Below are 22,884 nucleotides of genomic sequence, written 5' to 3' on the forward strand. Positions count from 1 at the left end.
CTGTATTGTGTGATGTCCTTCTCATCACCTAAAGTAGTTCTTCTCTACTATCTAGTTAGTGAGTACCCCTCTCCCACCCACCCTCCCTCCCCCCTCTCACAACCATCAAAGAATATTTTCTTCTCTGTTTAAACTATTTCTTGAGTTCTTATAATAGTGGTCTTATACAATATTAGTCCTTTTGCAACTGACTGATTTCACTCAGCATAATGCCTTCCAGATTCCTCCATGTTATGAAATGTTGCGAGGATTCATCACTGTTCTTTATCGATGTGTAGTATTCCATTGTGTGAATATACCGTAATTAACTTATCCATTCATCCATTGATGGGCACCTTGGTTGCTTCCATCTTGTTGCTATTGATAACAGTGCTGCAGTGAACATGGGTGTGCATATATCTGTTCGTGTAAAGATGTATTCCGAGGAGTGGGATTGCTGGATCATGTGGCAATTCTATTTCTAGCTTTTTAAGGAAGCGCCAAATCGATTTCCAAAGCGGTTGTACCATTTCACATTCCCACCAGCAGTGTATAAGTGTTCCAGTCTCTCCACAGCCTCTCCAACATTTATTGTTTCCTGTTTTTGGATTAATGCCAGCCTTGTTGGAGTGAGATGGAATCTCATTGTAGTTTTGATTTGCATTTCTCTAATGGTTAATGATCATGAGCATTTCCTCATGTATCTGTCAGCTACCTGAATGTCTCCTTTAGTGAAGTGTCTGTTCATATCTTTTGCCCATTTTTTAATAGGGTTATTTGCCTTTTTACAGTTGAGTTTATGCAGGATCATGTAGATTTTAGAGATCAGGCGCTGATCGGAAATGTCATAGCTAAAAATTTTTGCCCAGTCTGTAGGTAATCTTTTTAGTCTTTTGGTGAAGTCTTTGGATGAGCCTAGGTGTTTGATTTTTAGGAGCTTCCAGTTATCTAGTTTTTCTTCTGCATTGTTAGTCATGTTTTGTATACTGTTTATGCCATGTATTAGGGCTCCTAACATTGTCCCTATTTTTTCTTCCATGATCTGTATCGTTTTAGATTTTATATTTAGTTCTTTGATCCATTTTGAGCTCGTTTTTGTGCATGGAGTGAGGTATGGGTCTTGTTTCATTTTTTTGCAGATGGATATCCAGTTATGCCAGTACCATTTGTTAAAAAGACTGTCTTTTCCCCATGTAACTGTTTTGGGGCCTTTGTCAAATATCAACTGCTCATATGTGGATGGATTTATGTCTGGATTCTCAATTCTCTTCCATTGGTCTATGTATCTGTTGTTGTACCAGTACGAGGCTGTTTTGACTACCGTGGCGGTATAATAGGTTCTAAGATCAGGTGGAGTGAGGCCTCCCATTTTGTTCTTCTTTTTCAGTAATGCTTTACTTATCTGGGGCCTCTTTCCCTTCCATATGAAGTTGGTGATTTGTTTCTCCACCTCGTTAAAGAATGTCGCTGGGATTTGGGTAGGAATTGCATTAAATGTATAGATCACTTTTGGTAGAATAGACATTTTTCTAATGTTAAGTCTTCCTATTACGAGCAGGGTATGTTTTTCCACTTATGTAGGTCTCTTTTGGTTTCTTGCAGAAGTGTATCGTAGTTTTCTTCGTATAAGTCTTTTACATCTCTGGTAGGATTCATCCGTAAGTATTTTATCTTCTTGGGGGCTACTGTAAATGGTACTGATTTGGGGATTTCCTCTTCGATGTTCTTTTTGTTGGTGTAGAGGAATCCAACTGATTTTTGTGTGTTCATCTTATATCCCGATACTCTGCTGAACTTTTCTATTACTTTCAGTAGTTTTCTGGAGGATCCCTTAGGGTTTTCTGTGTATAAGATCATGTCGTCTGCAAATAGAGATAATTTTACTTCTTCCTTGCCAATCTGGATGCCCTTTATTTCTTTGTGTAGCCTAATTGGTCTGGCTAGGAGCACAATGCTGAATAAGAGCGGTGATAAAGGGCATCCTTGTCTGGTTCCTCTTCTCAAGGGGAATGCTTTCAGGCTCTGTCCATTTAGGATGATGTTGGCTGTTGGCTTTGTATAAATGCCCTTTATTATGTTGAGGAATTTTCCTTCTATTCCTATTTTGATGAGCGTTTTTATCATGAGTGGGTGTCGAACTTTGTCAAATGCCTTTTCTGCATCAATTGATAAAATCCTGTGATTCTTGTCTTTTGTTTTATTTATGTGATGGATTACATTAATCGTTTTTCTAATGTTGAGCCATCCCTTCATACCTGGTATCAATCCCACTTGGTCATGGTGAATTATTTTTTTGATATGTTGTTGAATTTTATTGGCTAGGATTTTGTTGAGGATTTTTGCATCTAAGTTCATGAGGGATATAGGTCTGTGATTTTCTTTTTTTGTGGTGTCTTTACCTGGTTTTGGTATCAGGGATATGCTGGCTTCATAGAATAAGTTTGGGAGTATTCCATCCTTTTCTACCTTTAGGTAGTAATGGTGTTAACTCTTCTCTGAAAGTTTGGTAGAACTCTGCCAGGACTTTTTTGTTGTTGTTGTTGGGAGTTTTCTGATTACCTTTTCAATCTCTTTTTTTGCTATGGGTCTATTTAGTTGTTCTACCTCTGTTTGTGTTAGTTTAGGTAGGTAGTGTGTTTCTAGGAAATCATTCATTTCTTCTAGGTTTTCAAATTTGTTAGAGTACAATTTTTCATAGTAATCTGATATGATTCTTTTAATTTCAGTTGGGTCTGTTGTAATATCGCCCATCTCATTTCTTATTTGGGTTATTTGCTTCCTCTCCTGTTTTTCTTTCGTCAGTTTGGCCAATGGTTTATCAGTTTTGTTGATTTTTTTCAAGGAACCAGCTTTTGGTCTTGTTAATTCTTTCAATTGTTTTTCTGTTTTCTATTTCATTTAGTTCTGCCCTAGTTTTTATTGTTTGTTTTCTTCTGGTGCCTGAGGGTTTCTTTTGTTGCTCTCTTTCTATTTGTTCAAGTTGTAGGGATAATTCTTTGATTTTGGCCCTTCTTTTTGGATGTGTGCATTTATTGATCTAAAGTGACCTCTGAGCACTGCTTTCGCTGTGTCCCAAAGGTTCTGATAGGAAGTGTTTTCATTCTTATTGGAGTCTATGAATTTCTTTATTCCACCCTTAATGTCTTCTACAATCCAGTCTTTTTTGAGCAGGGTATTGTTCAGTTTCCAAGTGTTTGATTTCTTTTCCCTGCTTTTTCTGTTATTGATTTCCACTGATATGGCCTTAAGGTCAGAGAAGAGGCTTCATAATATTTCAAAGTTTTGGATTCTGCTAAGGCTTGCTTTATGACCTAATATGTGGTCTATTCTAGAGAATGTTCCGTGTGCACTAGAAAAGAAAAGTATACTTGGTTGCTGTTGGGTGGAGCGTTCTGTATATGTCTATGAGGTCAAGTGGGTTGATTGTGGCATTTAGATCTTCCGTGTCTTTATTGAGCTTCTTTCTCGACATCCTGCCCTCCACCGAAAGTGGTGTGTTGAAGCCTCCTACTACTATTGTGGAGCTGTCTATCTCACTTTTCAATGCTGATAGAGTTCGTTTTATGTATCTTGCAGCCCTGTCATTGGATGCATAAATATTTAATATGGTTATATCTTCTTGGTATATTGTCCCTTTAATCCTTGTATAGTGTCCTTCCTTATCCGTTATGATGGATTTAAATTTAAAGTCGATTTTGTCAGGAGTTAATATTGCCACTGCTGCTCTTTTTTGATTGTTGTTTGCTTGATATATTTTTTTCCATCCTTTGAGTTTTAATTTGCTTGTGTCTCTAAGTCTAAGGTGTGTCTCTTGTAGGCAGCATATAGACGGATTGTGTTTTTAATCCATTCTGCCACTCTCTGTCTCTTTATTGGTGCGTTTAGTCCGTTTACATTCAGCGTAACTATGGATAAGTATGAATTTAGTGCTATCATTTTGATGTCTTTTTTGTGTGTTGTTGACAGGTTCTTTTTCCCACTTAATTTTATGTGCTGAGTAGATTATCTTTATATATTGTCCTTTCATCATATTCGTTGTTGTTGATTTTGTTTCCACTGAGTCTCTATTTTTTTCTTGTATTTGATTTTGATGAGTAGGATAGTTTGTCTCCTTTGTGGTTACCTCATTATTTACCCCTATTTTTCTAAATTTAAACCTAACTTTTATTTCTTTGTATCGCCGTATCTTCCTCTCCATATGGAAGGTCCATGATTACATTTCTTAGTCCTTCTTTATTGTTTCAATGTTGTCTTCTTTTATATAATAACATTGCTGTTACCCTGTTTTGAGCTTTTTTTTTTTTTCTTTTAATCCTGGTTTGATTTTTTGATTTCCCTGTCTGGGTTGACTTCTGACTGCTCTGCCCAGTGTTCTAGTCTTGGGTCGATACCTGATATTATTGATTTTCTAGCCAAAGTACTCCCTTTAGTATTTCTTGTAGTTTTGGTTTGGTTTTTACAAATTCCCTAAACTTCTGTTTATCTGGAAGTGTCCTAATTTCACCTTCATGTTTAAGAGACAGTTTTGCTGGATATATGATTCTTGGCTGGCAATTTTTTTCCTTCGATTTTTTAAGTAAGTCCTCGCATTGCCTTCTTGCCTGCATGCTTTCTGCCGAGTAGTTCGAGCTTATTCTTATTGGTCCTCCTTTGTAGGTGACTTTTCGTTCATCCCTAGCTGCTCTTAAAATTCTCTCTTTATCTTTCGTTTTGCCAAGTTTGATTATAATATGCCTCGGTGACTTTCTTTTAACATCTATCTTATGTGGAGTTTGATGAGCATCTTGGAGAGATATCTTCTCATCTTTCACGATATCAGGGAAGTTTTGTGCCCACGAATCTTCAACAATTCTCTCTGTATTTTCTGTTATCCCTCCCTGTTCTGGTACTCCAATCACTCGTAGGTTATTTCTCTTAATAGAGTCCCGCATGATTCTTAAGGTTTCTTCATTTTTTTTAATTCTTTTATCTGATTTTTCTTCAAATATATTAGTGCCAAGTCATTTATCTTCAAGTTCAGAAATTCTGGCTTCTACTTGCTCATTTCTGCTCCTCAGACTTTCTACTGAGTTGTCTACTTCTGTAATTTTATTGTTAATCTTCTGGATTTCTGATTGCTGTCTGTCTACGGATTTTTCCAGCTTATTAAGTTTTTCATTATGTTCCTGAATAATGTTTCTAATTTCTTCAATTGCTTTATCTGTGTGTTCCTTGGCTTGTTCTACGTATTGCCTCATTTCCTTCCTGATGTCTTGAAGGGTTCTGTATATTAAACTTTTGTATTCTGCCTCTGGTGATTCCAGGAACACACTTTCATCTAGAAGATCCCCGGATTCTTTGTTTTGAGAGCTTGTTGAGGTCATCATGGTCTGTTTCCTTATGTGACTTGATACTGACTGTTGTCTCCGAGCCATCTCTAAGTTATTGTATTAGTTTATGTTTGCTTAATGTGTCTTAGCTTCTTGCTTTGTTTTGTTTTGATATGCCCAGATGGGTTGCTTGAGTCAGCTAGCCTGATTATTTTTGCCTTTGGAGCTCTGACATCCTGTCCCCAGATGGCTAGAGCTGTTATCAGGTATATCAGTCTAGGAGTACATTCACTTTTCTTGTATGAATTCAACTCAGTTGTCCAGGTAGCTGATCATCAAGTATGTGGTACAGACTCTGTCCTGCAGTCTTAGAGGGGCAGGGGTGATTGGTGTAGGTACCGGTATCTGATTGCAGCAAGGGGTCATGCTCTGAACAAGGCAGGGGGTTGAGAACCGACCCCCGAGTGTCTCTGAGGGAAGCACATCCCTGTTCCCTATGGCGTGCAGGTGGGTAGGTTTTGTAGACGGACCATAGGCACCCAATGTTTTTGGTTGCAAGGACTGGGAGGTACCAGTTATCCTTGGACCCCTGTCATGGGTGGCTGGGTGACCTGAATGAGCTTCCAGTCCTTAGGCCCCCGATGTGGGTAGGTGAGGACCCTGTTTAATAGGCAAAGCAATGTCAAACATCAAACACCCACCTCTCCACCGCACAGCTGAAACGGTTGGAGTCTGCCAACAAGGGTTTATTCTCCCATAATAGGCCCACACAGATCCATGCAGAGGGGAATGGTGCTCAAAGTCCACAGACCGTTTATGCCTGGACAGGAGCCGCTTCTGTCCTGAACTCCCCCGCTACGTGGAGCTGGCAAATTACCTTTTCCCCCAAATGCAAATTTTTTCCTTCTCCAAGGCTGGGAGGATGGCTCTAGGCCCTCAACCGGACATACCTCAGGCCCAGGGAATTCAGCCGCTGAAGCCAGCTTGGGGGTAAGGGGGCGTGGTAAAATATACGCAAGTACTTAGCTTTTGCCTAGAGCGCCATTCTTCTCAGATTCCGGAGGTTATGAGTAGGCTGTTTGGCTGGCTGCTTCCCCCTGAGGAAACCGTGGCCAAACACTACTACTAGCCTGCCGCCACTGCTCCCGGAATGGTGCCTGAGGGCTCCCCGTGATTCAGGTCTGTTCACTCCTGTCTGTTTCTGAACTGTCTCTTCCTTCCCCTGCCCCTCAGTTCGTTTTCTAAGCTTGCCTTTGATGTTCAGGGCACCTAGCTTGTCATGAATATACACGCTTCACTTGTTTATCGGGTCTTTGTTGTAAAGAGGGCTCGCCAGAAGCATCTGTCTATTCCACCATCTTGGCTCCGCCTCCACAAATAAATAAATTTTTAAATAAAAATTCTTATTTGCCTAATGTCTCTGATGTCCAACCAAACATTCTTCGGGGGCTATGAGGCAAGCTCAAGGATGTGACTATGACATGCAACCTTCCACCTCTGAATGTTTTAAATGTGCTTTAGATGGTCACATCTAAAGGGGTTTGGACTGTCCAGCATGGCCCTGAAAAGTTCTGAAGGGATCTGCCCCACAGGAAGGCTGGACAGCAAGAGCCTGCCAGCTGCCATGTGACAGCTTAAAGCAACAGAACACTTGAGGTGTGAATGGCAGAAAGGCCAGCCAGGGTGGGGCTAATATTCAAGGAGGGAGGAGTACCATGGAGGAGGACCGCTGAGGAAGAACAAGAAACAGATGGATTTAGACATCATAAAAATGACCTGAAGCACTTACTGATAAAGGTCAAAGACTACAGCCTTAAATATGGATTATGTCTGAATGTGAAGAAAAGAAAACTCACAACTGAACTGATTAACTTCATGATAAAGAAAAATTTAAGTTGTTCACAATTTCATTCTACTTGGATCAACAATTAATGCCCAGGGGAGCAGCAGGCAAGAAAACAAACGGTGATGTATCTTATTGGACAAATCTGCTGTAAAAGACCTCTTTTAAGTTCTAAAAAGCAAAGATGTCACTTTGATGACTAAGGTGTACCTGACCCAAGCCATGGTATTTTCAATCTTCTCATGTCTTACTCATCCAGTGCTGCTGTAACAGAAATGCCACAAGTGGATGGCTTTAACAAAGAGAAATTTATTTCCTCACAGTAAAGTAGGCTAAAAGTTCAAACTCAGGGTGTCAGTTGCAGGGGAAAGCTTTTTCTCTCTGTCGGCCTTCTCATCAATCTTCCCCAGGACTAGGAGCTTCTCTGCACAGGGACCCTGGGTCCAAAGGATGCGCTATGCTCCCGGCACTGCTTCTTGGTGGTATAAGGTCCCCAACTCTCTGCTTGCTTCCTTTTCCTTTTATCTCTTATAAGATAAAAAGGTGGTACAGGCCACACACCCCAGAGAAATTCCCTTTATATTGGATCAGGGATGTGACCTTAGTAAGGGTGTTACAATTCTACCCTAATCTTCTTTAACAGAAAATTACAATCACAAAATGGAGGACAACCATACAACACTGGGAATTATGCCCAGCCAAACTGATACACACATTTTTGGGGGACGTAATTCAATCCATGATACCTCATATGTATGTGAAACCTGAACCATGAAAAAGGAAGATAGAAGAACGGATGCATTCGAATTGTGTTGGCAAAGAATAGTGAATATACCATGCACTGCCAGAAGAAGGAATAAATCAGTCTTAGAAGAAATACAACCAGAATGCTCCTTCAATGCAAGGATGGTGAGACTTTAACTTGCTTACTTTGGACACATCAGAAAAAATCAATCACAAGGAAATGACATCATGTTTGGTAAAGTAGTAGCTCAGCAAAAACAAAGGAAACTCTGGATGAGATGAACTGACACAATGGCTATAAGGGCTCAAACGTATCAAAGATCATGGAGATGGAGCAGGACTGGGCAACCTTTTGTTCTGTTACACATAAAGTCTCCATGAGTCAGAGCTGACTTGGCTGCAACTAACAACATATGGATCTAAAGAGGCATGACCTGTTCCTTAAAAGAAATGACACATATGGTGAGAACTTTGTATTCTGTAGAGCACTGTTCTTATTATTCCTTATGGAATTTTTATTTCTGTCCAGAGAGTCAGAAATAAATGACCTTCTAGAGATGAGAGTTCAAAGAAAGTAGAGCGATGGCTGTGATGTAATGGAAGAACTCATGAATAAGGAGTCAGAAAGTGTGATTTCAGCTCCTCCACTTACCAGCTGTGTGACCTTGAACAAATAACTTGACCTTTCAGAGCCTCAGTTGCTTTGTCTACAGAAAGGTGTGTGTCCACACACGAAAGAAGTTGAACTCCTATCTCACAACATACATAAAAATTAACTCGAAGTAGATCAAAGACCTAAATGTAAGAACTAAAACCATGAAAGTCTTAGAAGAAAGCATAGGGGTAGATCTGTGTGACCTTGAATTTGGCAATGGTTTCTTAGATATGACACCAAAACCATAAGAAACAAAAAAAAAAGGATAAATTGGACTTCATTAAAACTAAAAACTTTTGCACTTCAAAGGATACCATCAAAAAAGGGAAAAGACAACACAGAAAATGGAAGAACATATTTGTAAATTACATATCTGAGGAAGGACTTGAATACGTAAGGAGCTCTTACAACTCAATAATAAAATGACAAATAAATGGGCAAAGGATTTGAATAGACCTTTCTCCAAAGAAGACATACAAATGGCTGATAAACACAGGAAAAGATGCTCAACATCACTGGTCATAAGGGAAATGAAAATCAACACCACAATGTGATACCACTGGAACTCTAATATACTGCTGATAGGAATGTAAAATGGTGCAGCTGCTTTGGAAAACAACCTGGTAGTTGAATTACCATAACAACAAAACCCACTGCCATTGCCCCAGACAGAGCAGAGCTGCCCCATAGGGTTTCCAAGGCTCTAATCTTTATGGGAGCAGACTGCTACATCTTTCTCCCCAGGAGCAGCTGGTGGATTTGAACCGCCAACATTTGGCTAGAAGTCAAGTGCTTAACCACTGTGCCACCAGGGCTCTTAGAATTACCATATAACCCAGCAATTCCATTCCTATATATTTGGGTATATACCCTAGAGAAATGAAAACACATGTCCACACAAAAACTTGTACATGAATGTTCATAGCAGCATATTTCATAATAGCCAAAAAGTGAAAACAACCCAAAATTAATCAACTGATGAATGAATAAATAAAATGTGGTATATCTATACAATGAAATATTATTCTGCAATAAAAAGAAATAAAACACTGACACATGCTATAACATGGATGAACCTTGAAATCATTATGCTAAATAAAAGAAGCTATTGTATAATTACATTTATATGTTTTGTGGTTGTTAGGTGCTGTCGAGTCAGTTCCGACTCATAGCAACCCTATGTATCACAGAATGAAATATTGCCCCGTTCTGCACCATCCTCACAATCATTGCTATGTTTGAGCCCATTGTTCCAGCCACTGTGTCAATCAACCTCATTGAGGGTCTTACTCTTTTTCGCTGACCCTCTGCTTTACCAAGCATGGCATCCTTCTCCAGAGACTGGTCCTTCCTGATAACATATCCAAAGTAGGTGAGACAAAGTCTCCACTTCTAAGGAGCAATCTGGTTGTACTTCTTCCAAGACAGATTTGTTCGTTCTTCTGGCAGTCCGTGGTATATTCAATATTCTTTGCCAACACCACAATTCAAAGGCATCAATTCTTCTTCAGTCTTCCTTATTCATTGCCCAGATTTCTTATGCACATGAAGCAACCGAAAATACCATGGCTTGGGTCAGGCGCACCTTAGTCCCAAGGTGGTACCCTTGCTTTTGAACACTTTAAAAAGGTCTTTTGCAGTAGATTTACCCAGTGCAATACGTCCTTTGATTTCTTGACTGCTGCTTCCATAGGCATTCATTGTGGATCCAAATAAAATGAAATCCTTGACAACTTCAATCTTTTCTCCGTTTTTCATGATGTTGTTTATTGGTCCAGTTGTAAGGATTTAAATTTATATGAAATGTCCAAAATAGGAAAATCTATAGATAGAAACCACTATGCCACCAGGGTTTCCTTTTTTATAGATAGAAAGTAGACTAGTAGTTCTCTAGGCTCAATAGTAGGCATGGGGGGAGATAGCTAAACGGTAGGGGTTTCTTTGTGGGGTGATGAAAATGTTCTAAAATTGACTGTGGCGATGATTCCACAACTCTATGACTAAACTACAAACTTGTACACTTTAAGTGGGTAAATTGTATGGTATGTGAATTATATCTCAATAAAGGTGTTACAAATAAAAAGGGGGATATGTACACCCACCCAACAAGGTTTCTGTAACGTTTAGAAGAAATAAAATATGTAAAAGCCACTTGAAGGCAGCACAACACTACACTGATAAAGTTTAACCAGTCACATGAGAACATCTCCCTCTGGCTCTGCCTTTTTGTCTAAAATTACAGCTCGACCTTCTGGGAGTAGAAAGGACAGGTCCACGTCGGAGCAGACACCAGCTCTGCTGGCCGCTTGGCAGTATGTACACAGGGAGCAATCTGCTAACACAGCTATGGGCTTTCATCTCCACACCTGCCAGCGCCCTCAAAGGCCCCAGCTTCCCACTGCCTGGGGCAGCCCACCTTCCCTAACAAAGCCCAATGAGGCCAAGCCAGTCCCCTGAGGGAAAACCTGCCAGGTCTCTACAGAGGATTAACACCAATGGGGGCACGTTCAATCCCATTGAACACACAGCTCACCGAACCCCCAGCATCCAGTGTCCAGTCCAAATGATAACTAAAAATTCCTCCTTGTCCAGTGGTCCGGTGCAGCTGCCGGAGCTGCCTTACAAGCCAGGGTGGAGAAGTGCTCCTGTCGTCCTACCTTGCAGTGACACAGGGTTGAGGTACCAGGAGACCAGTCCTGGTTCCCAGAGCCCGGAAGGAAGCCCAGCCTCTTTTCCCGGGTCCCTTGGAGCCTTGGGGCCCCAGACACTCCCGAGCAGTGACCAGCCTCCTGGAGGCTGCCTGCTGGGCCAGCCTGCCCAGGCGGAGACCCCTGGAGAGCAGCTTCATCCTGAGTGTATCTGCCAAGCTGTTTAGCTGGTTCCCTGTCTCCCCCGGGAGAGTGCGGAGCCGGCCTGCCCATGGCCAGAGACCTCCTCTTCCTTTTCACAGTGGCTGCTGACCCGCTGGGCCCGCCCCCTGCCATCCCTCCAGTCATCTGACTGTGTTCTGCTTCCGGTGGCCACTGATAGGATGCTTCTGTGAAGCCTGGTGATTCAAAGAGCCCAGGCTTCTGCCCAAAGTCATCAGCCCTGCTTCTCACAAGCCAATGAGACAGGGACATGAGCACAAGGCCACAGCCTGTGTCTGGGGAGCAGGCAGGAACGGCTGTCTAGGTCCCCTCTCAAGGACCTTCTGCCTGAAGCCCAGTCTCTGCGGGCAGGGTGGGGCATATTCCAACAGGATGAAACATCCTCAGGTAAGCAGTGTTACAGAGCCCTGGAGGACTGGGAAGACTGCCAACCAGCACAGAGGTCCTGGTCCAGCAGAGGCTACGTCCCTGAGGAAGGCACACGCTGAGCATGAAAGATTCTGACCCTCCTTAGGCGTGGCTCTCAAGCTCTATTGCAGAGCTGAGGGAAATGCGGATCCCTGAGATTCGGAGGCAGCAGGTGTGGACTGGGGTTAGGAACCTGTTTTTCTTTTTATTCTTTAGTGTGGAAAGTATCCTGCACTCTCAAGAGTAGAGAGAAGAGTGAAATAAATCACCAGATGCCTGTCAAGCAGCTTCAAAATGACCAACTCAGGGCTAAACTGGTCTTCTCTGTGCACCCACCCCACTCCCCTCACCAGGTTATTTTGACGCAAATCTCAGACATCATGGCTTGGCGTACATAAATATTTAAAAACCCAAACCCATTGCCATGGAGTGGATTCCAGCTCATGGTGACTCCATGTGTTAGAACAGAATTGCTCCACAGAGTTTTTCAAGACTAATCTTTACAGAAGGAGCCTTGATGGCACAACTGAAAGGCTGGCAGTTTGAACCCACCCAGCGGCTCTGCGGGAGAAAGACTTGGTGATCTGCTCCTGTAAAGATTACAGCCAAGAAAATCCTATGGGGCAGTTCTACCCTGTCACATGGGGTTGCTGTGAGTCGGAATTGACTCAATGGCACCCAACAACAGCAACAACAATCTTTACGGAAGCAGATCGCCCGGCCTTTCTTCTGTGGTCCTGCTAAGTCGGTTTAAACCACCAACCTTTAGGTTAGCAGTCAAATGCAAACTGTTTGTACCACCTAGGGACCTTCCATAAATATTTAAGCATCTGTAAATATTTTGGAGATCCCTCAAAAAGGTAAGGACCCTTTTACAAACATAGCTGCAAAACAATAACCCCACCTAAAATATAAGAACTCCTTAATATCATTAAAGTATTCAAGTTTCCAAGAATAAGTCCTAAATGTTTTTGAAATCTGCACTGGTGACCTTTATTCATAACCGCCAAAGCTGAAAAAACCCAAATGTTCATCGACTGGTGGAGAGAAAAACAACCTGCACTATATCCATGTAAGGGACAACTACCCGGCAGTGCAAAGGAATGGAGCTGACCAGGGGATGGGGGCGAGGGGCAGGGATCAACAGACTGCAAAGAGGCAGGAGGGAACTTTTGGGGGTGATGGAATGTTCTTAGGTCACAATTGCGGTGGTCGTTTTTGCCAAAATTCAGTGAAATGACCACTTAAAATAGGTATATTTTATTGTAGGTACATGATACCCCCAATGAACTGGCTTTTAAAAGCATCACTACATGGAACCCTCATCCACTACTAGTGGGAATACAAAATGGTATAGCTGCTGTGGAGAAGTTCGGCGGTTTGTCAAAAAGTTGAGCATAAATCACCATATGACCCGGCAATCCCAATCCCAAAAAGAAGTGAAGGCAGGAACGCAAACAGAAACCTGTACACCAATGTTCATTGCAGCACTTTTCACAATAGCCAAAAGGTGGAAACAACCTAAATGTCCATCAAGAGATGAATGGATAAACAAAATATTCCACACAATGGAGTATTAGCCATAAAGAGAAATGAAGTCCTGATGCATGGTGCAACACTCATAAACCTTGAAAACATCATGCTGAGTGAAATTAGTCACAAAGAGACAAATACTGTATGATCCCAATTATATGAAATATCAAACGTATAGAGACCAAAGTTTATTAGTGGTTACTAGAGACGGAAGGGGGTGGAAAACGGGAGTCGTTGCTTGGGGGGCACTGAGTTTCTGTCAATGGTGGTGGAATCATTTGGAAAAAGATAGTGGTCATGGTTGCACAACACGATGAATGTAACCAATGTCACTGAATCGTACATGTAAAACTTGGTGAATTGGCGAATGTTCTGTTATATATATTTTTACCACACAAAAAAAGCTAGTAATTCCTTAATATCATTAACTATCAGGGACTGTCCAAGTGTCCCAGGTTATCTCATAAATGTTTTTGAAATCTGCGTTTTATTGACTTTCCACTGAAATATAACATACATGTAGCAAATCTATTTTTAATAATCTTCCCCAGTTATTCCAATGCAGGTATAGTCCATGGATACGGGGTCGGGGGGGAAGGGGCACATAATTTATCCTCCTCGCAGGACATCTCTGAGAATAAAAAGGGCACCAGCTGGACAGGAGGCCAAGACAACAGGCATACTTCAGGACAAGCGCAGTTACCCTGGCCTCGAGCCCCACCTGGAAAAGCCCCGGCCCTAGAACTCAGCAAACCACAGGGCAGGTGGATCCCACAGGACAAAGCAACCTCTGGTCTGATTGAAACCAAGGAGCTGGACAGTTGCAGGTGCCAAGTTGAGGGTAATGCCAGGCTGCCTGTCCCACTTACAGGGAGAGGCTAAACAGTAGGTGAACACAGGCCTCCCCAGCCACAGGGTCTGCAGGGCAGCAAAAGGCCCCCACATCCCGGGAAGAAGGGAGCCAGCACTGGGCATCATTTTATGGAATGTTGCAGAATACCAGCTCTGAGTATGGTTGCTATAAATCAGATTCCATGTTGAGGAGCCTGGGTGGCACAATGGTTAAGCACTCAGCTGCTAACCCAAAGATTGGCGGTTCAAATTCACCCAATGGCTCCGAAGGAGAAAAGACCTGGCGATTTGCTTCCCTAAAGATTACATACAGCCTAGGAAACCCTATGGGTCAGTTTTACTCTGTCATATAGGGTCTCTGTGTGTCAGAATCAACTTGACACCACACAACAACAACATGTTTTTATCAGTTGCATTGTAAAACTACAGACAGGGCTCCAAGTGGAAATGACTTCAACCCTGTAACATACTAAAATTCACATTTTGTTAACTAATGTTTATTGATGTATCTACTAGATGCCAGGAACTTTTCTAGGCAGTTGCCCTCGAGTCGATTCCAGCTCACAGCCACCCTATAGGACAGAATAGAACTGCCCCATAGGGTTTCCAAGGAGAGCCTGGTGGATTCGAACTGCCAACTTTTTGGTTAGCTCTTAACCACTACGCCACCAGGGTTTTCATTCCTGGTGCAACAGTAAACAAAGCAAGCCCTGGCCTCATGAAACTTTCCAATAGATTTGTAGCTACGAACATGGGGGAAAAAAAACCTCATAGAGCTATCCCATCTACCTACAAATAAAGGACTCTGAGGTTATCTGCCCCCTGGGCAACATCCATACCAAAGTCCCCCACCATCAGAATGACTGGCTGAAGCTGACTGTAGTCCCCAGGGGGCTTTGAGCTTCCTTTCAGAAACTCTTCCTCCCCTAAATGCCTACCAGTGAATTCTAATTTCTAAAACCCTCTACATACTGCACTGTCACATAAAGTAGCCACCAGCCACATACAGCTGTTTACATTTAAACTGATTAAAATGCAGTACAATTAAAAATTCAGTTCTCCACTGCCTAGCCACGTTTCAAGTACTCAATAGCCACCAGTGGCTAGTGGCTGCCGTACTGGATAGCACTGCTGTGGAGCATTTCCATCACTGCAGAAAGTTCTAGTGGGTGCTACTGCTCTATAGTATCATACTCTCTGACAGACAACATGTTAGATGAGACATCCTTCAACTTTAATTCGACAGGCAATCAGGGATTCATACTCAGGCCTTAGGCTGCAGAGCTGGGGCTGTAACCACTGCCCACCCCTGCCTTTAAACGCCCTATCCCTTCAACAATGCCTCTAACAGATAGCATGTGATCACTCTTAATTGTCTAGGATGGTGGAGATTTTAGCGTCTTCTCTCTGCTAGGGAAACCCTGGTGGCATACAGGTTAAGTGCTACGGCTGCTAACCAAAGGGTCGGCAGTTTGAATCCACCTGGCGCTCCTTGGAAACTCTATGGGGCAGTTCTACCCTGTCCAATAGGGTTGCTATGAGTCAGAATCGACTCAACGGCACTGGGTTTTGTTTTTGGTTTGGCTCCCTGCTAGACTGCCCAAATTTTCCACAGGTTGATTTCTTTTGCGGGTGCTTTGCGATGGAGGTGTCCAGTGAAGCCTTGTTAAATTCATGGGTTTGGCTGTCTTGGGCAAGGAGGCTCTTCTTTCAACGCAAGGTGTTGGCTCAGGTGTCCTTAAAGGGCTCCCCACCTTCATGCATCCACTTGCCAGTGTCCTAGGGTTTCTCTGGGTCAAGCCCGCACAAACTGGCTCTCTTCAGAGCACCCTCTCCTTTGGCATCTTGCTCTCCACTCAATCCTCACCCCGCCCAGGCATCCTGCCTCACAGGCCTCTTGGTCAAGGCAGCCACTAAGAAACAACAGAAAATTGTGAAGCTGAGACAACAAGAGGCAGCCCGGAACCACAGGGGGGCACCACCAGGTAACGAAAAGTAAACACACCTGCACACACATGTGTGCACGCCTGGGTCCACACAGAAATGTCTAAAGCTATATGAAAATCTATTAACTGTGAGGAGCTGGTTTAAAAACAATATATAGAGAGTATTTGTGGGAGAAAGGAGCCCTGGTGGTGCAGTGGTTAAGTGCTCAGCTGATAATTTAAAGGTCAGCAGTTCGAACCCACCAGCTGCTCCCCAGAAGAAAGACATGGCAGTCTGCTCCCGTAAAGATTACAGCCTTGGAAACCCTGTAGGGCAACTCTACTACTGTCCTACGGGTTCACTATGAGTTGAAATCGATTAGAAGGCAATGGGTTTTGGCTTGAATCAGGGACAGATTATCCAATAAGCAAGGTAAGCAGGTGCTTAGGGCATCAACAAAACAGGGGCACCTGTTGTCTAAAGCAAAGACCCAGAGATGCCAAGTAAACAGGACACAAGGAAAAGTAAGCACCACAGTGGAAGGGAACTGGAAGGGCACTAAATGAAACTGATACCAGCTCCAGCGCATGAGAACACGCCAGCCGGAAATAAAATTCACGAAGGGTCACAAGGGTTGTTTAAGCTATGAGGCCCCTACCACCACAAGACCTTCGTTGACATCTGTCTCCTATGGTCCCCTCTCATGTAATTGAAACTCCCTATCTCAGCGGGTCTCTTGGGAGTATACTACATATTTATATATATATATACACACATATCTCACATATCCTATTCAAATGTGTGAGTAAACAGAGGAGGGGGCACCACAGATTATCAGTATTTAGGACCTTCATATGCCTTAATCTGGCCCTGGTTTGGATTCATCAGAGTCCCTGGATAGCACAACTGGTTAAGGGCTCAACTACTAACTGAAAGGCTCGTGGTTCAAACCCACCCAGACGCACCTCGGAAACCAGCCCTGGCAATCTGGTTCCAAAAGGTCAGTCTTGAAAACCCTATGAAGTAGTTCTACTCTGCACACATGGGGTTGCCATGAGTCGGAATCGACTAGACAGCAACTAACAACAACAACAATGAAGCTATTCATCATCCTGATGAGGTAAATAAAAGCCCGGCCTTACACAGGTAGATAAATGTTTTATTTACTTGGGGAGAGTGGTGGAAAGAAAACTGGATCTAGAATCGGAAGACCTGGCAAGAGAGAGACGTGACCTTTGAACCCTTGGGAGCCAGATGCCCTTAGAGAGTTACTTAGCTTCCTCAGACCTCCACTTCCTCCTTCACACAACATGAGGGGTGGATCCCAGGGAAGATGGGAAAGCCAAGGATGGTGAAATACATGCAAGCTCTTTGCAAATGACAGAGCCCAAGGTCACCTGGCCAATATTCGCCAGAGCCCGATGCAAGGACCTGACTCCAAATACCAGTCTCTTCCTTTAATCTCTGCCTGGGGACTCTGGGGTGGGTGAGGCCAGCACATCCACACAGCCAATAACAAAGAAAATGGAGTAAGGCTCCCCCAAAGATTTCTTCTCTCTAGAAAAGTCAAAACTGAAATTCATGTCAGGTAAGGACCGGGACTAGGCCAGAAGCCAGAGTAGGGCAAGAAACTATCTCATTTACCAAACACTAAAAAAAAAAAAAAATTTTTTGTTTTTTTTTTTTACAGTATGTGCCTAGTGAGATGTCAACATCTGTAAGAAACTAACTTGCCTCAGTTAGACTTGGCTTGGACCTAAGGTCAGCGTGATTTCCAGCTCCCAGACTCAAGGAACCTACCCCCAAACAATAAGCTGCTCTCACAAGAGTGTTCCATCACACAGGACAGGCCCTGTTGCAGGCCACTGAAGGCAGGTGCACAGAGAGGTCTAAGGCCAGCCTTCTAAGCTCACGTTCAAATGCCAGGCTTGCCTCTACTTCCGATTCTGCCTACAACCTTGAGGCTGTCCTCCCCACCTCCTCTGGGGAAATGAGCTAGCTCATGATCTCCAGCTTCCTCTGGGGGCCTGTATCCACTCATCCGGTGGAGGAAGGGAGGCATCAGAAGCACAAATCTTTGCCCCTATTGTGTAAGCTGCTCCATCTCGTCTTCTTAGCAGTAAACTGAGCAGAAAAGTGTTATCTGTTCAATCTTTTAACACCTTGTTCTCCTACAAATGGAGATCCGCAGGCCCTTCCACTCTGGGCACCTACTAAGGGAAACCAATAGGCTCTCACGTCTCCAGCCGGGGTCGCCCAGCGAGCTGATTACCTGCCCTCCGCCTTTTGGTAGATTTGGTTCGCTTTGCTTCACCGCCCAGATAACAATCCCGAAAGAGGAAGACAAACAGGGTGAGGCTTGGAGGCGCCGGGGTCCCCAGGGCGCGGCGGAACTCGGAGGGCGATAGTGGATTGCCCCGACCCCCAATAGGGGAGGGGGCTGGCCGCGTCGCACAGACCCTGTCCCTGCTCAGATTGCTCGCCCAAGCGGTCTGCGTGGCCACCGCCGCTGTGCCTCCGCCCTCAGGATGCTGGGGGAAGCCGCTGCGAGCCGCTCATGGGGTGGCCGCGGGTTCCTGCAGCATCCGCTAGGCGCATTCCGGGGGCGCTGGCGGGGGTCGCGGGAAGGGGAGGGGACGAGTTCAGCCCGGCTCAGGGACCTGGCCCCTGCAGCGCGGCCCCACCCGCCGGGCGCCGGGGGGAGGGGCGCGGCCAGCCGGGAAGGGGAGGATCTAGCGGAGGCTGGGGGCCCGGGGACCCACCCGCGGCGGGAGGAGGCCGGAGTCAGTGACTCGGCGCCCCCGGCCGCCGCGCCGCGCCGCGCGGGCCGGCTCTCTTACCGGCAGATCTGGATGGCGGAGGGGGTCTCAGCGGCGGAGCCCGACATGCTGGCGGCGCCGGAGGCGGTGACGGCAGGCTGCTGCAGAACAGAGCAGGTGTTTGGCAGGGCCGGCGCTGAATGAATGAGCCCGGGCGGCGCCATAGAGCGGGCGGGGGGAGGCGGAGCCATGGCGCCCGCGAGGCGGGGCCTGCGCGCCGCGGGCGAATCGAGCGCGGCCTCGCTCTTCAGGCCACGCCCCCCGCCAGGCCACGCCCCGCGCAGGCCCCGCTCTGCGCCCCGCCGAGGCCTCCGCTGACTCCGGCGGGCGCCCAGCTCGAGTGGCGGCGAGTGTCGCAGCAGGTCGCCGCTTCCAGAAGGTTCGGCGGCCGTTGGGGGGCGCCGGCGCGGGGCCAGACCCCGGAGCCGCAACCGAACCTTGGCTGCTCTGAGGAAACTGAGTGTCCGAGTCCGAGTCGGGCTCGGTGTCTCGGCAGTCGCGCGGAGACGCTTGTCGTCTACCTCATCAGGCGCCGCGGTTAATGTTTGCTCAGGGCGGGTCCGGCCGCAAGGGGTGGAGACGCCCGTTCCAGGCAGAGCTGGAACGAATGGGAGCAAACGCGGAAGGCCTCAAAGCGCCTGGACAACCTCTGCCGGCCGAAAGGCTAAGTGCACAGAATTTGTGTCAGGAGGCGCTCGCCCATTGTCTCTTCTCCTAAATCGACCCTAAGAGAAAAGTGAAGGATGTGTCCCCCCAGCGGGTGTTATGGCAGAACTGCTGTGTCACCGTCCCCCGCGGAAGCCTGTGGATACGAAGAACCGAAATAATGAGCTCGGTTGGGCCACACGGAGCGGCGGGTGCCGCGCACAAAGCATCGCGAGGCGTGCCCCAAACCGTCTTGCGGCTTCACCGCTTCTCCGGGCGGCTTCCAAAAAGACTTAGGGGGCGAGCTGAGCGCTTGCTAGGGGGAAAGTGCTGCAGAGATGAGCCCTGGAGATGCTGATGTGTGTTATTGCACGCGGTATGGACTTTGGAATGGAGTCCAGGCCAAACCGTGGGTCACAAAATCTACCAAAAAACACGAAAAGCTCCACATGCCAGAATTACAGAATCGGTTTTTTTTCCACTTCATATACAATTGGGCGTTTTCCAAATTTTCTACAATGAAGATAAATTGCTTTAGTACTGATATTAAAAAATAGAAATGATAATAAAGCACAGAACTCAAGCACGGTACTCCTTCGGGTCCTTCCTGCCTTATTACATCATGGAGGCAGCCCACAGCATTATCTGTAGCTCTCAGGAGCAGAGACGGCGGCCCACATCTTCAGGTTTAAGCTTTTGAGATGATTACGTAAAAAAATTTAGTTTTCTAGGGTGAATTGAAACAAGCATCAAGAGCCGCCAAGCCTATTTAATATCCCTCTTCCCAGTCAGAGTCCCCAGCTGGTGCAAAGGGCTAAGCCCTGGACTGCTAACTGAGAGGCTGGCTTTTCAAACCCACCCAGAGGCATCTGGCAGGACAAGTCTATTTAATGTCCCTCTTCCAGGACAGTAACAGTAACAGGAGTTACTGGGTGGTACAAACTGTTAAGTGCTTGACTACTAGCCTAAAGGTTGGTGGTGGTCTGAACCCATCCAGAGGTACCTCAGAAGACAGGCATGGCAATCTACTTCCGAAAGGTCATAGCCTTGAAAACCCTATGGAGCAGTTCTAGTCTGCACAGATGGGGTCACCATGAGTCAACTAACAACAACAACTTCCCAACAGAGGCCTTGATACTGGAGGATTTCTTACAATGCAACCCAGAACCAAAAACCAGCTGTCAAGTCTTAGGCAAGGCAGTTTCCTTATCTGTTAAAAACCAAAACTAGTAACTCATGGTGACCCCGCGAATGTCAGATTAGAATTGTGCTCCACAGGGTTTTCAATGACTGATTTCTCAGATGTAGATTGCCAGGCCTTTCTTCTGAGGTGCCTCAGACTAGACTTGAACCTCTGATCTTTCTTTTAGCAGCCATGGGTGTTAACTGTTTGTACTATCAAAGAACTCCCCTTATCTCCAGGAAGGCCTTTTTTATCCAACCCCTCATCTAAGTAGGGGTAATAAAGGCATTCTTGGCCTTTGCTCTTATTACGTGAAGTAATTATGTAATTAATGTAAAGGGCCTAGCACATTACAGGCAGTCACCAGGTTACTAAGCCTGTCTTTAAGTCCAATTTGTAGATAAGCCAGAACAGGTACATTCAGTTCTTATTTAGCATCAGTTAGTCAAATGTTTGTCTTAGTATATAGTGTATATTTTCCCTTTCTATGCATATGAAACACTTAAGAAATACTTCCAAACCTGCCAGTGTTTTCATGAGCATCACAAAGTAGTGAATGGGTTCATTATTCTGATTCATTGTTTTTAACTCCAATTTTTAACATAATAGGCTTTATGGCAGTCTGTGGAGCCCTGGTGGCATAGTGGTTAAGAGCTTGGCTGCTAACCAAAAGGTTGGCAGTTCACATCCACCAGCTGCTCCTTAGAAACCCTATGGGGCAGTTTTACTCTGTCCTAAGGGGTTGCTATGAGTCAGAATCAACTCCACAGCAACAGGTTTGGTTTTTATCGTACTGCGTTCTTAAGTATGAGTTGTCCGTAAGTTGTATGTTCATAACTCAAGGATTGCCTGTAATTTGTTAGGGACTTTCTCCCTCTTTGTTCTTGTCTTCCCTATGTTAACATTCTATTCTTCTGTCTAAACAGCCCTTCCCTGAGGGTCAATGCAATTCAACAAGGATTTGCTGAGACTTTGCCAGGTTTGTAAGAAATCCCTGGATGGCACAAACTTCTAAGCACTTGACTACTAACCAAAGGGTTGGTGATTCAAATGCACCCGTAAGAGCCTCAGAAGAAAGGCATGCTGATCTACTTCTGAAAAACCAGCCGTTGAAAACTCTGTGGAGTGCAGTTCTACTCTGACACATGTAGGGTCTCTATGAGTTGGAATCTACTCAATGGCAACTGGGTCTTTTGGCCACTTTTATACAGATGTGTTCATCCCTGTGAGCATTAGAAATGTTTCCTTCTTCAAAAAGCTCAAAAATCTGATCGGAAGACAAATAGGAATGCAAAAAGTCTGGCTCAGACCCCATGCTAGACTAGAGGAATTCCTACACTGGGGAGATGGGCCGAATGGTTTGGGGATAAATAGCCTGGTCCCAAAACAAAAACGTAAGTTGTCACAAAACCTTTGGAAAAGGGTGTAGTTACCTGTCTTAGTTATCTAGTGCTGCTGTAATAGAAATACCACAAGTAAATGGCTTTAACAACGAGAATTTTATTCTCTCACAGTCTAGTAGGCTAGAAGTCCAAATTCAGAGCATTAGCTCTGTCTGTCAGCTCTGGAGGAATGTCCTTGTCATCACTTCCTCTGGTCTAGGAGCTTCTCTGCACAGGAACCCTGGGTCCAAAGGACACATTCTGCCCCTGGCACTACTTTCTTGGCGGTATGAGGTCCCCCTGTCTCTCTGCTCCATTCTGTCTTTTTTATCTCCAAAGAGATGACTCAAGATACAACCTAATTTTGTAGACCGAGTCCTGCTTCATTAAATAATTGCTTCTAATCCTGCCTCCTTAACATCATAGAGGTAAAATTCACAACACATAGGAAAATCATGTAAGATGACAAAATGGTGGCCAATCACACAATACTGGGAATCATGGCCTAGACAAGTAGACACACATTTTGGGGGACAAAATTCAATCCATAGCACTACTTTTTGGCCCAAAACAGTATTATCAAATGCTAGCAATGTCACAGCCCTGAGGTGCCAGAGAATCCCAAGGAAGATAACACCTCAGAGTCAGATATTATTATATGCTATACTCTGTATTGAGAAAATGATACTCTGGGGTTAATGGCTGTATAAGACCACCGCTTGTTTATGATGTTGCC

At 44.7% G+C, this 22,884-nt stretch overlaps 1 protein-coding gene across 1 annotated transcript in view; it reads right to left on the reverse strand.

Moving 5' to 3' along the window:
• The window catches only part of ACOT7 (acyl-CoA thioesterase 7), a 133,651-nt gene extending 114,176 nt beyond the window's left edge, over positions 1–19,475 (reverse strand). The window contains exon 1 of the mRNA XM_049877752.1: positions 18,960–19,475. Within this exon, the coding sequence (XP_049733709.1) occupies positions 18,960–19,129 (170 nt within the window). The 5' untranslated portion in view covers positions 19,130–19,475. The remainder of the gene's footprint in view (positions 1–18,959) is intronic.
• Positions 19,476–22,884: the final 3,409 nt, after the last annotated feature.

Source organism: Elephas maximus, chromosome 3 (genome assembly GCF_024166365.1).
Source record: "Elephas maximus indicus isolate mEleMax1 chromosome 3, mEleMax1 primary haplotype, whole genome shotgun sequence".
NCBI classification, from domain to species: domain Eukaryota; kingdom Metazoa; phylum Chordata; class Mammalia; order Proboscidea; family Elephantidae; genus Elephas; species Elephas maximus.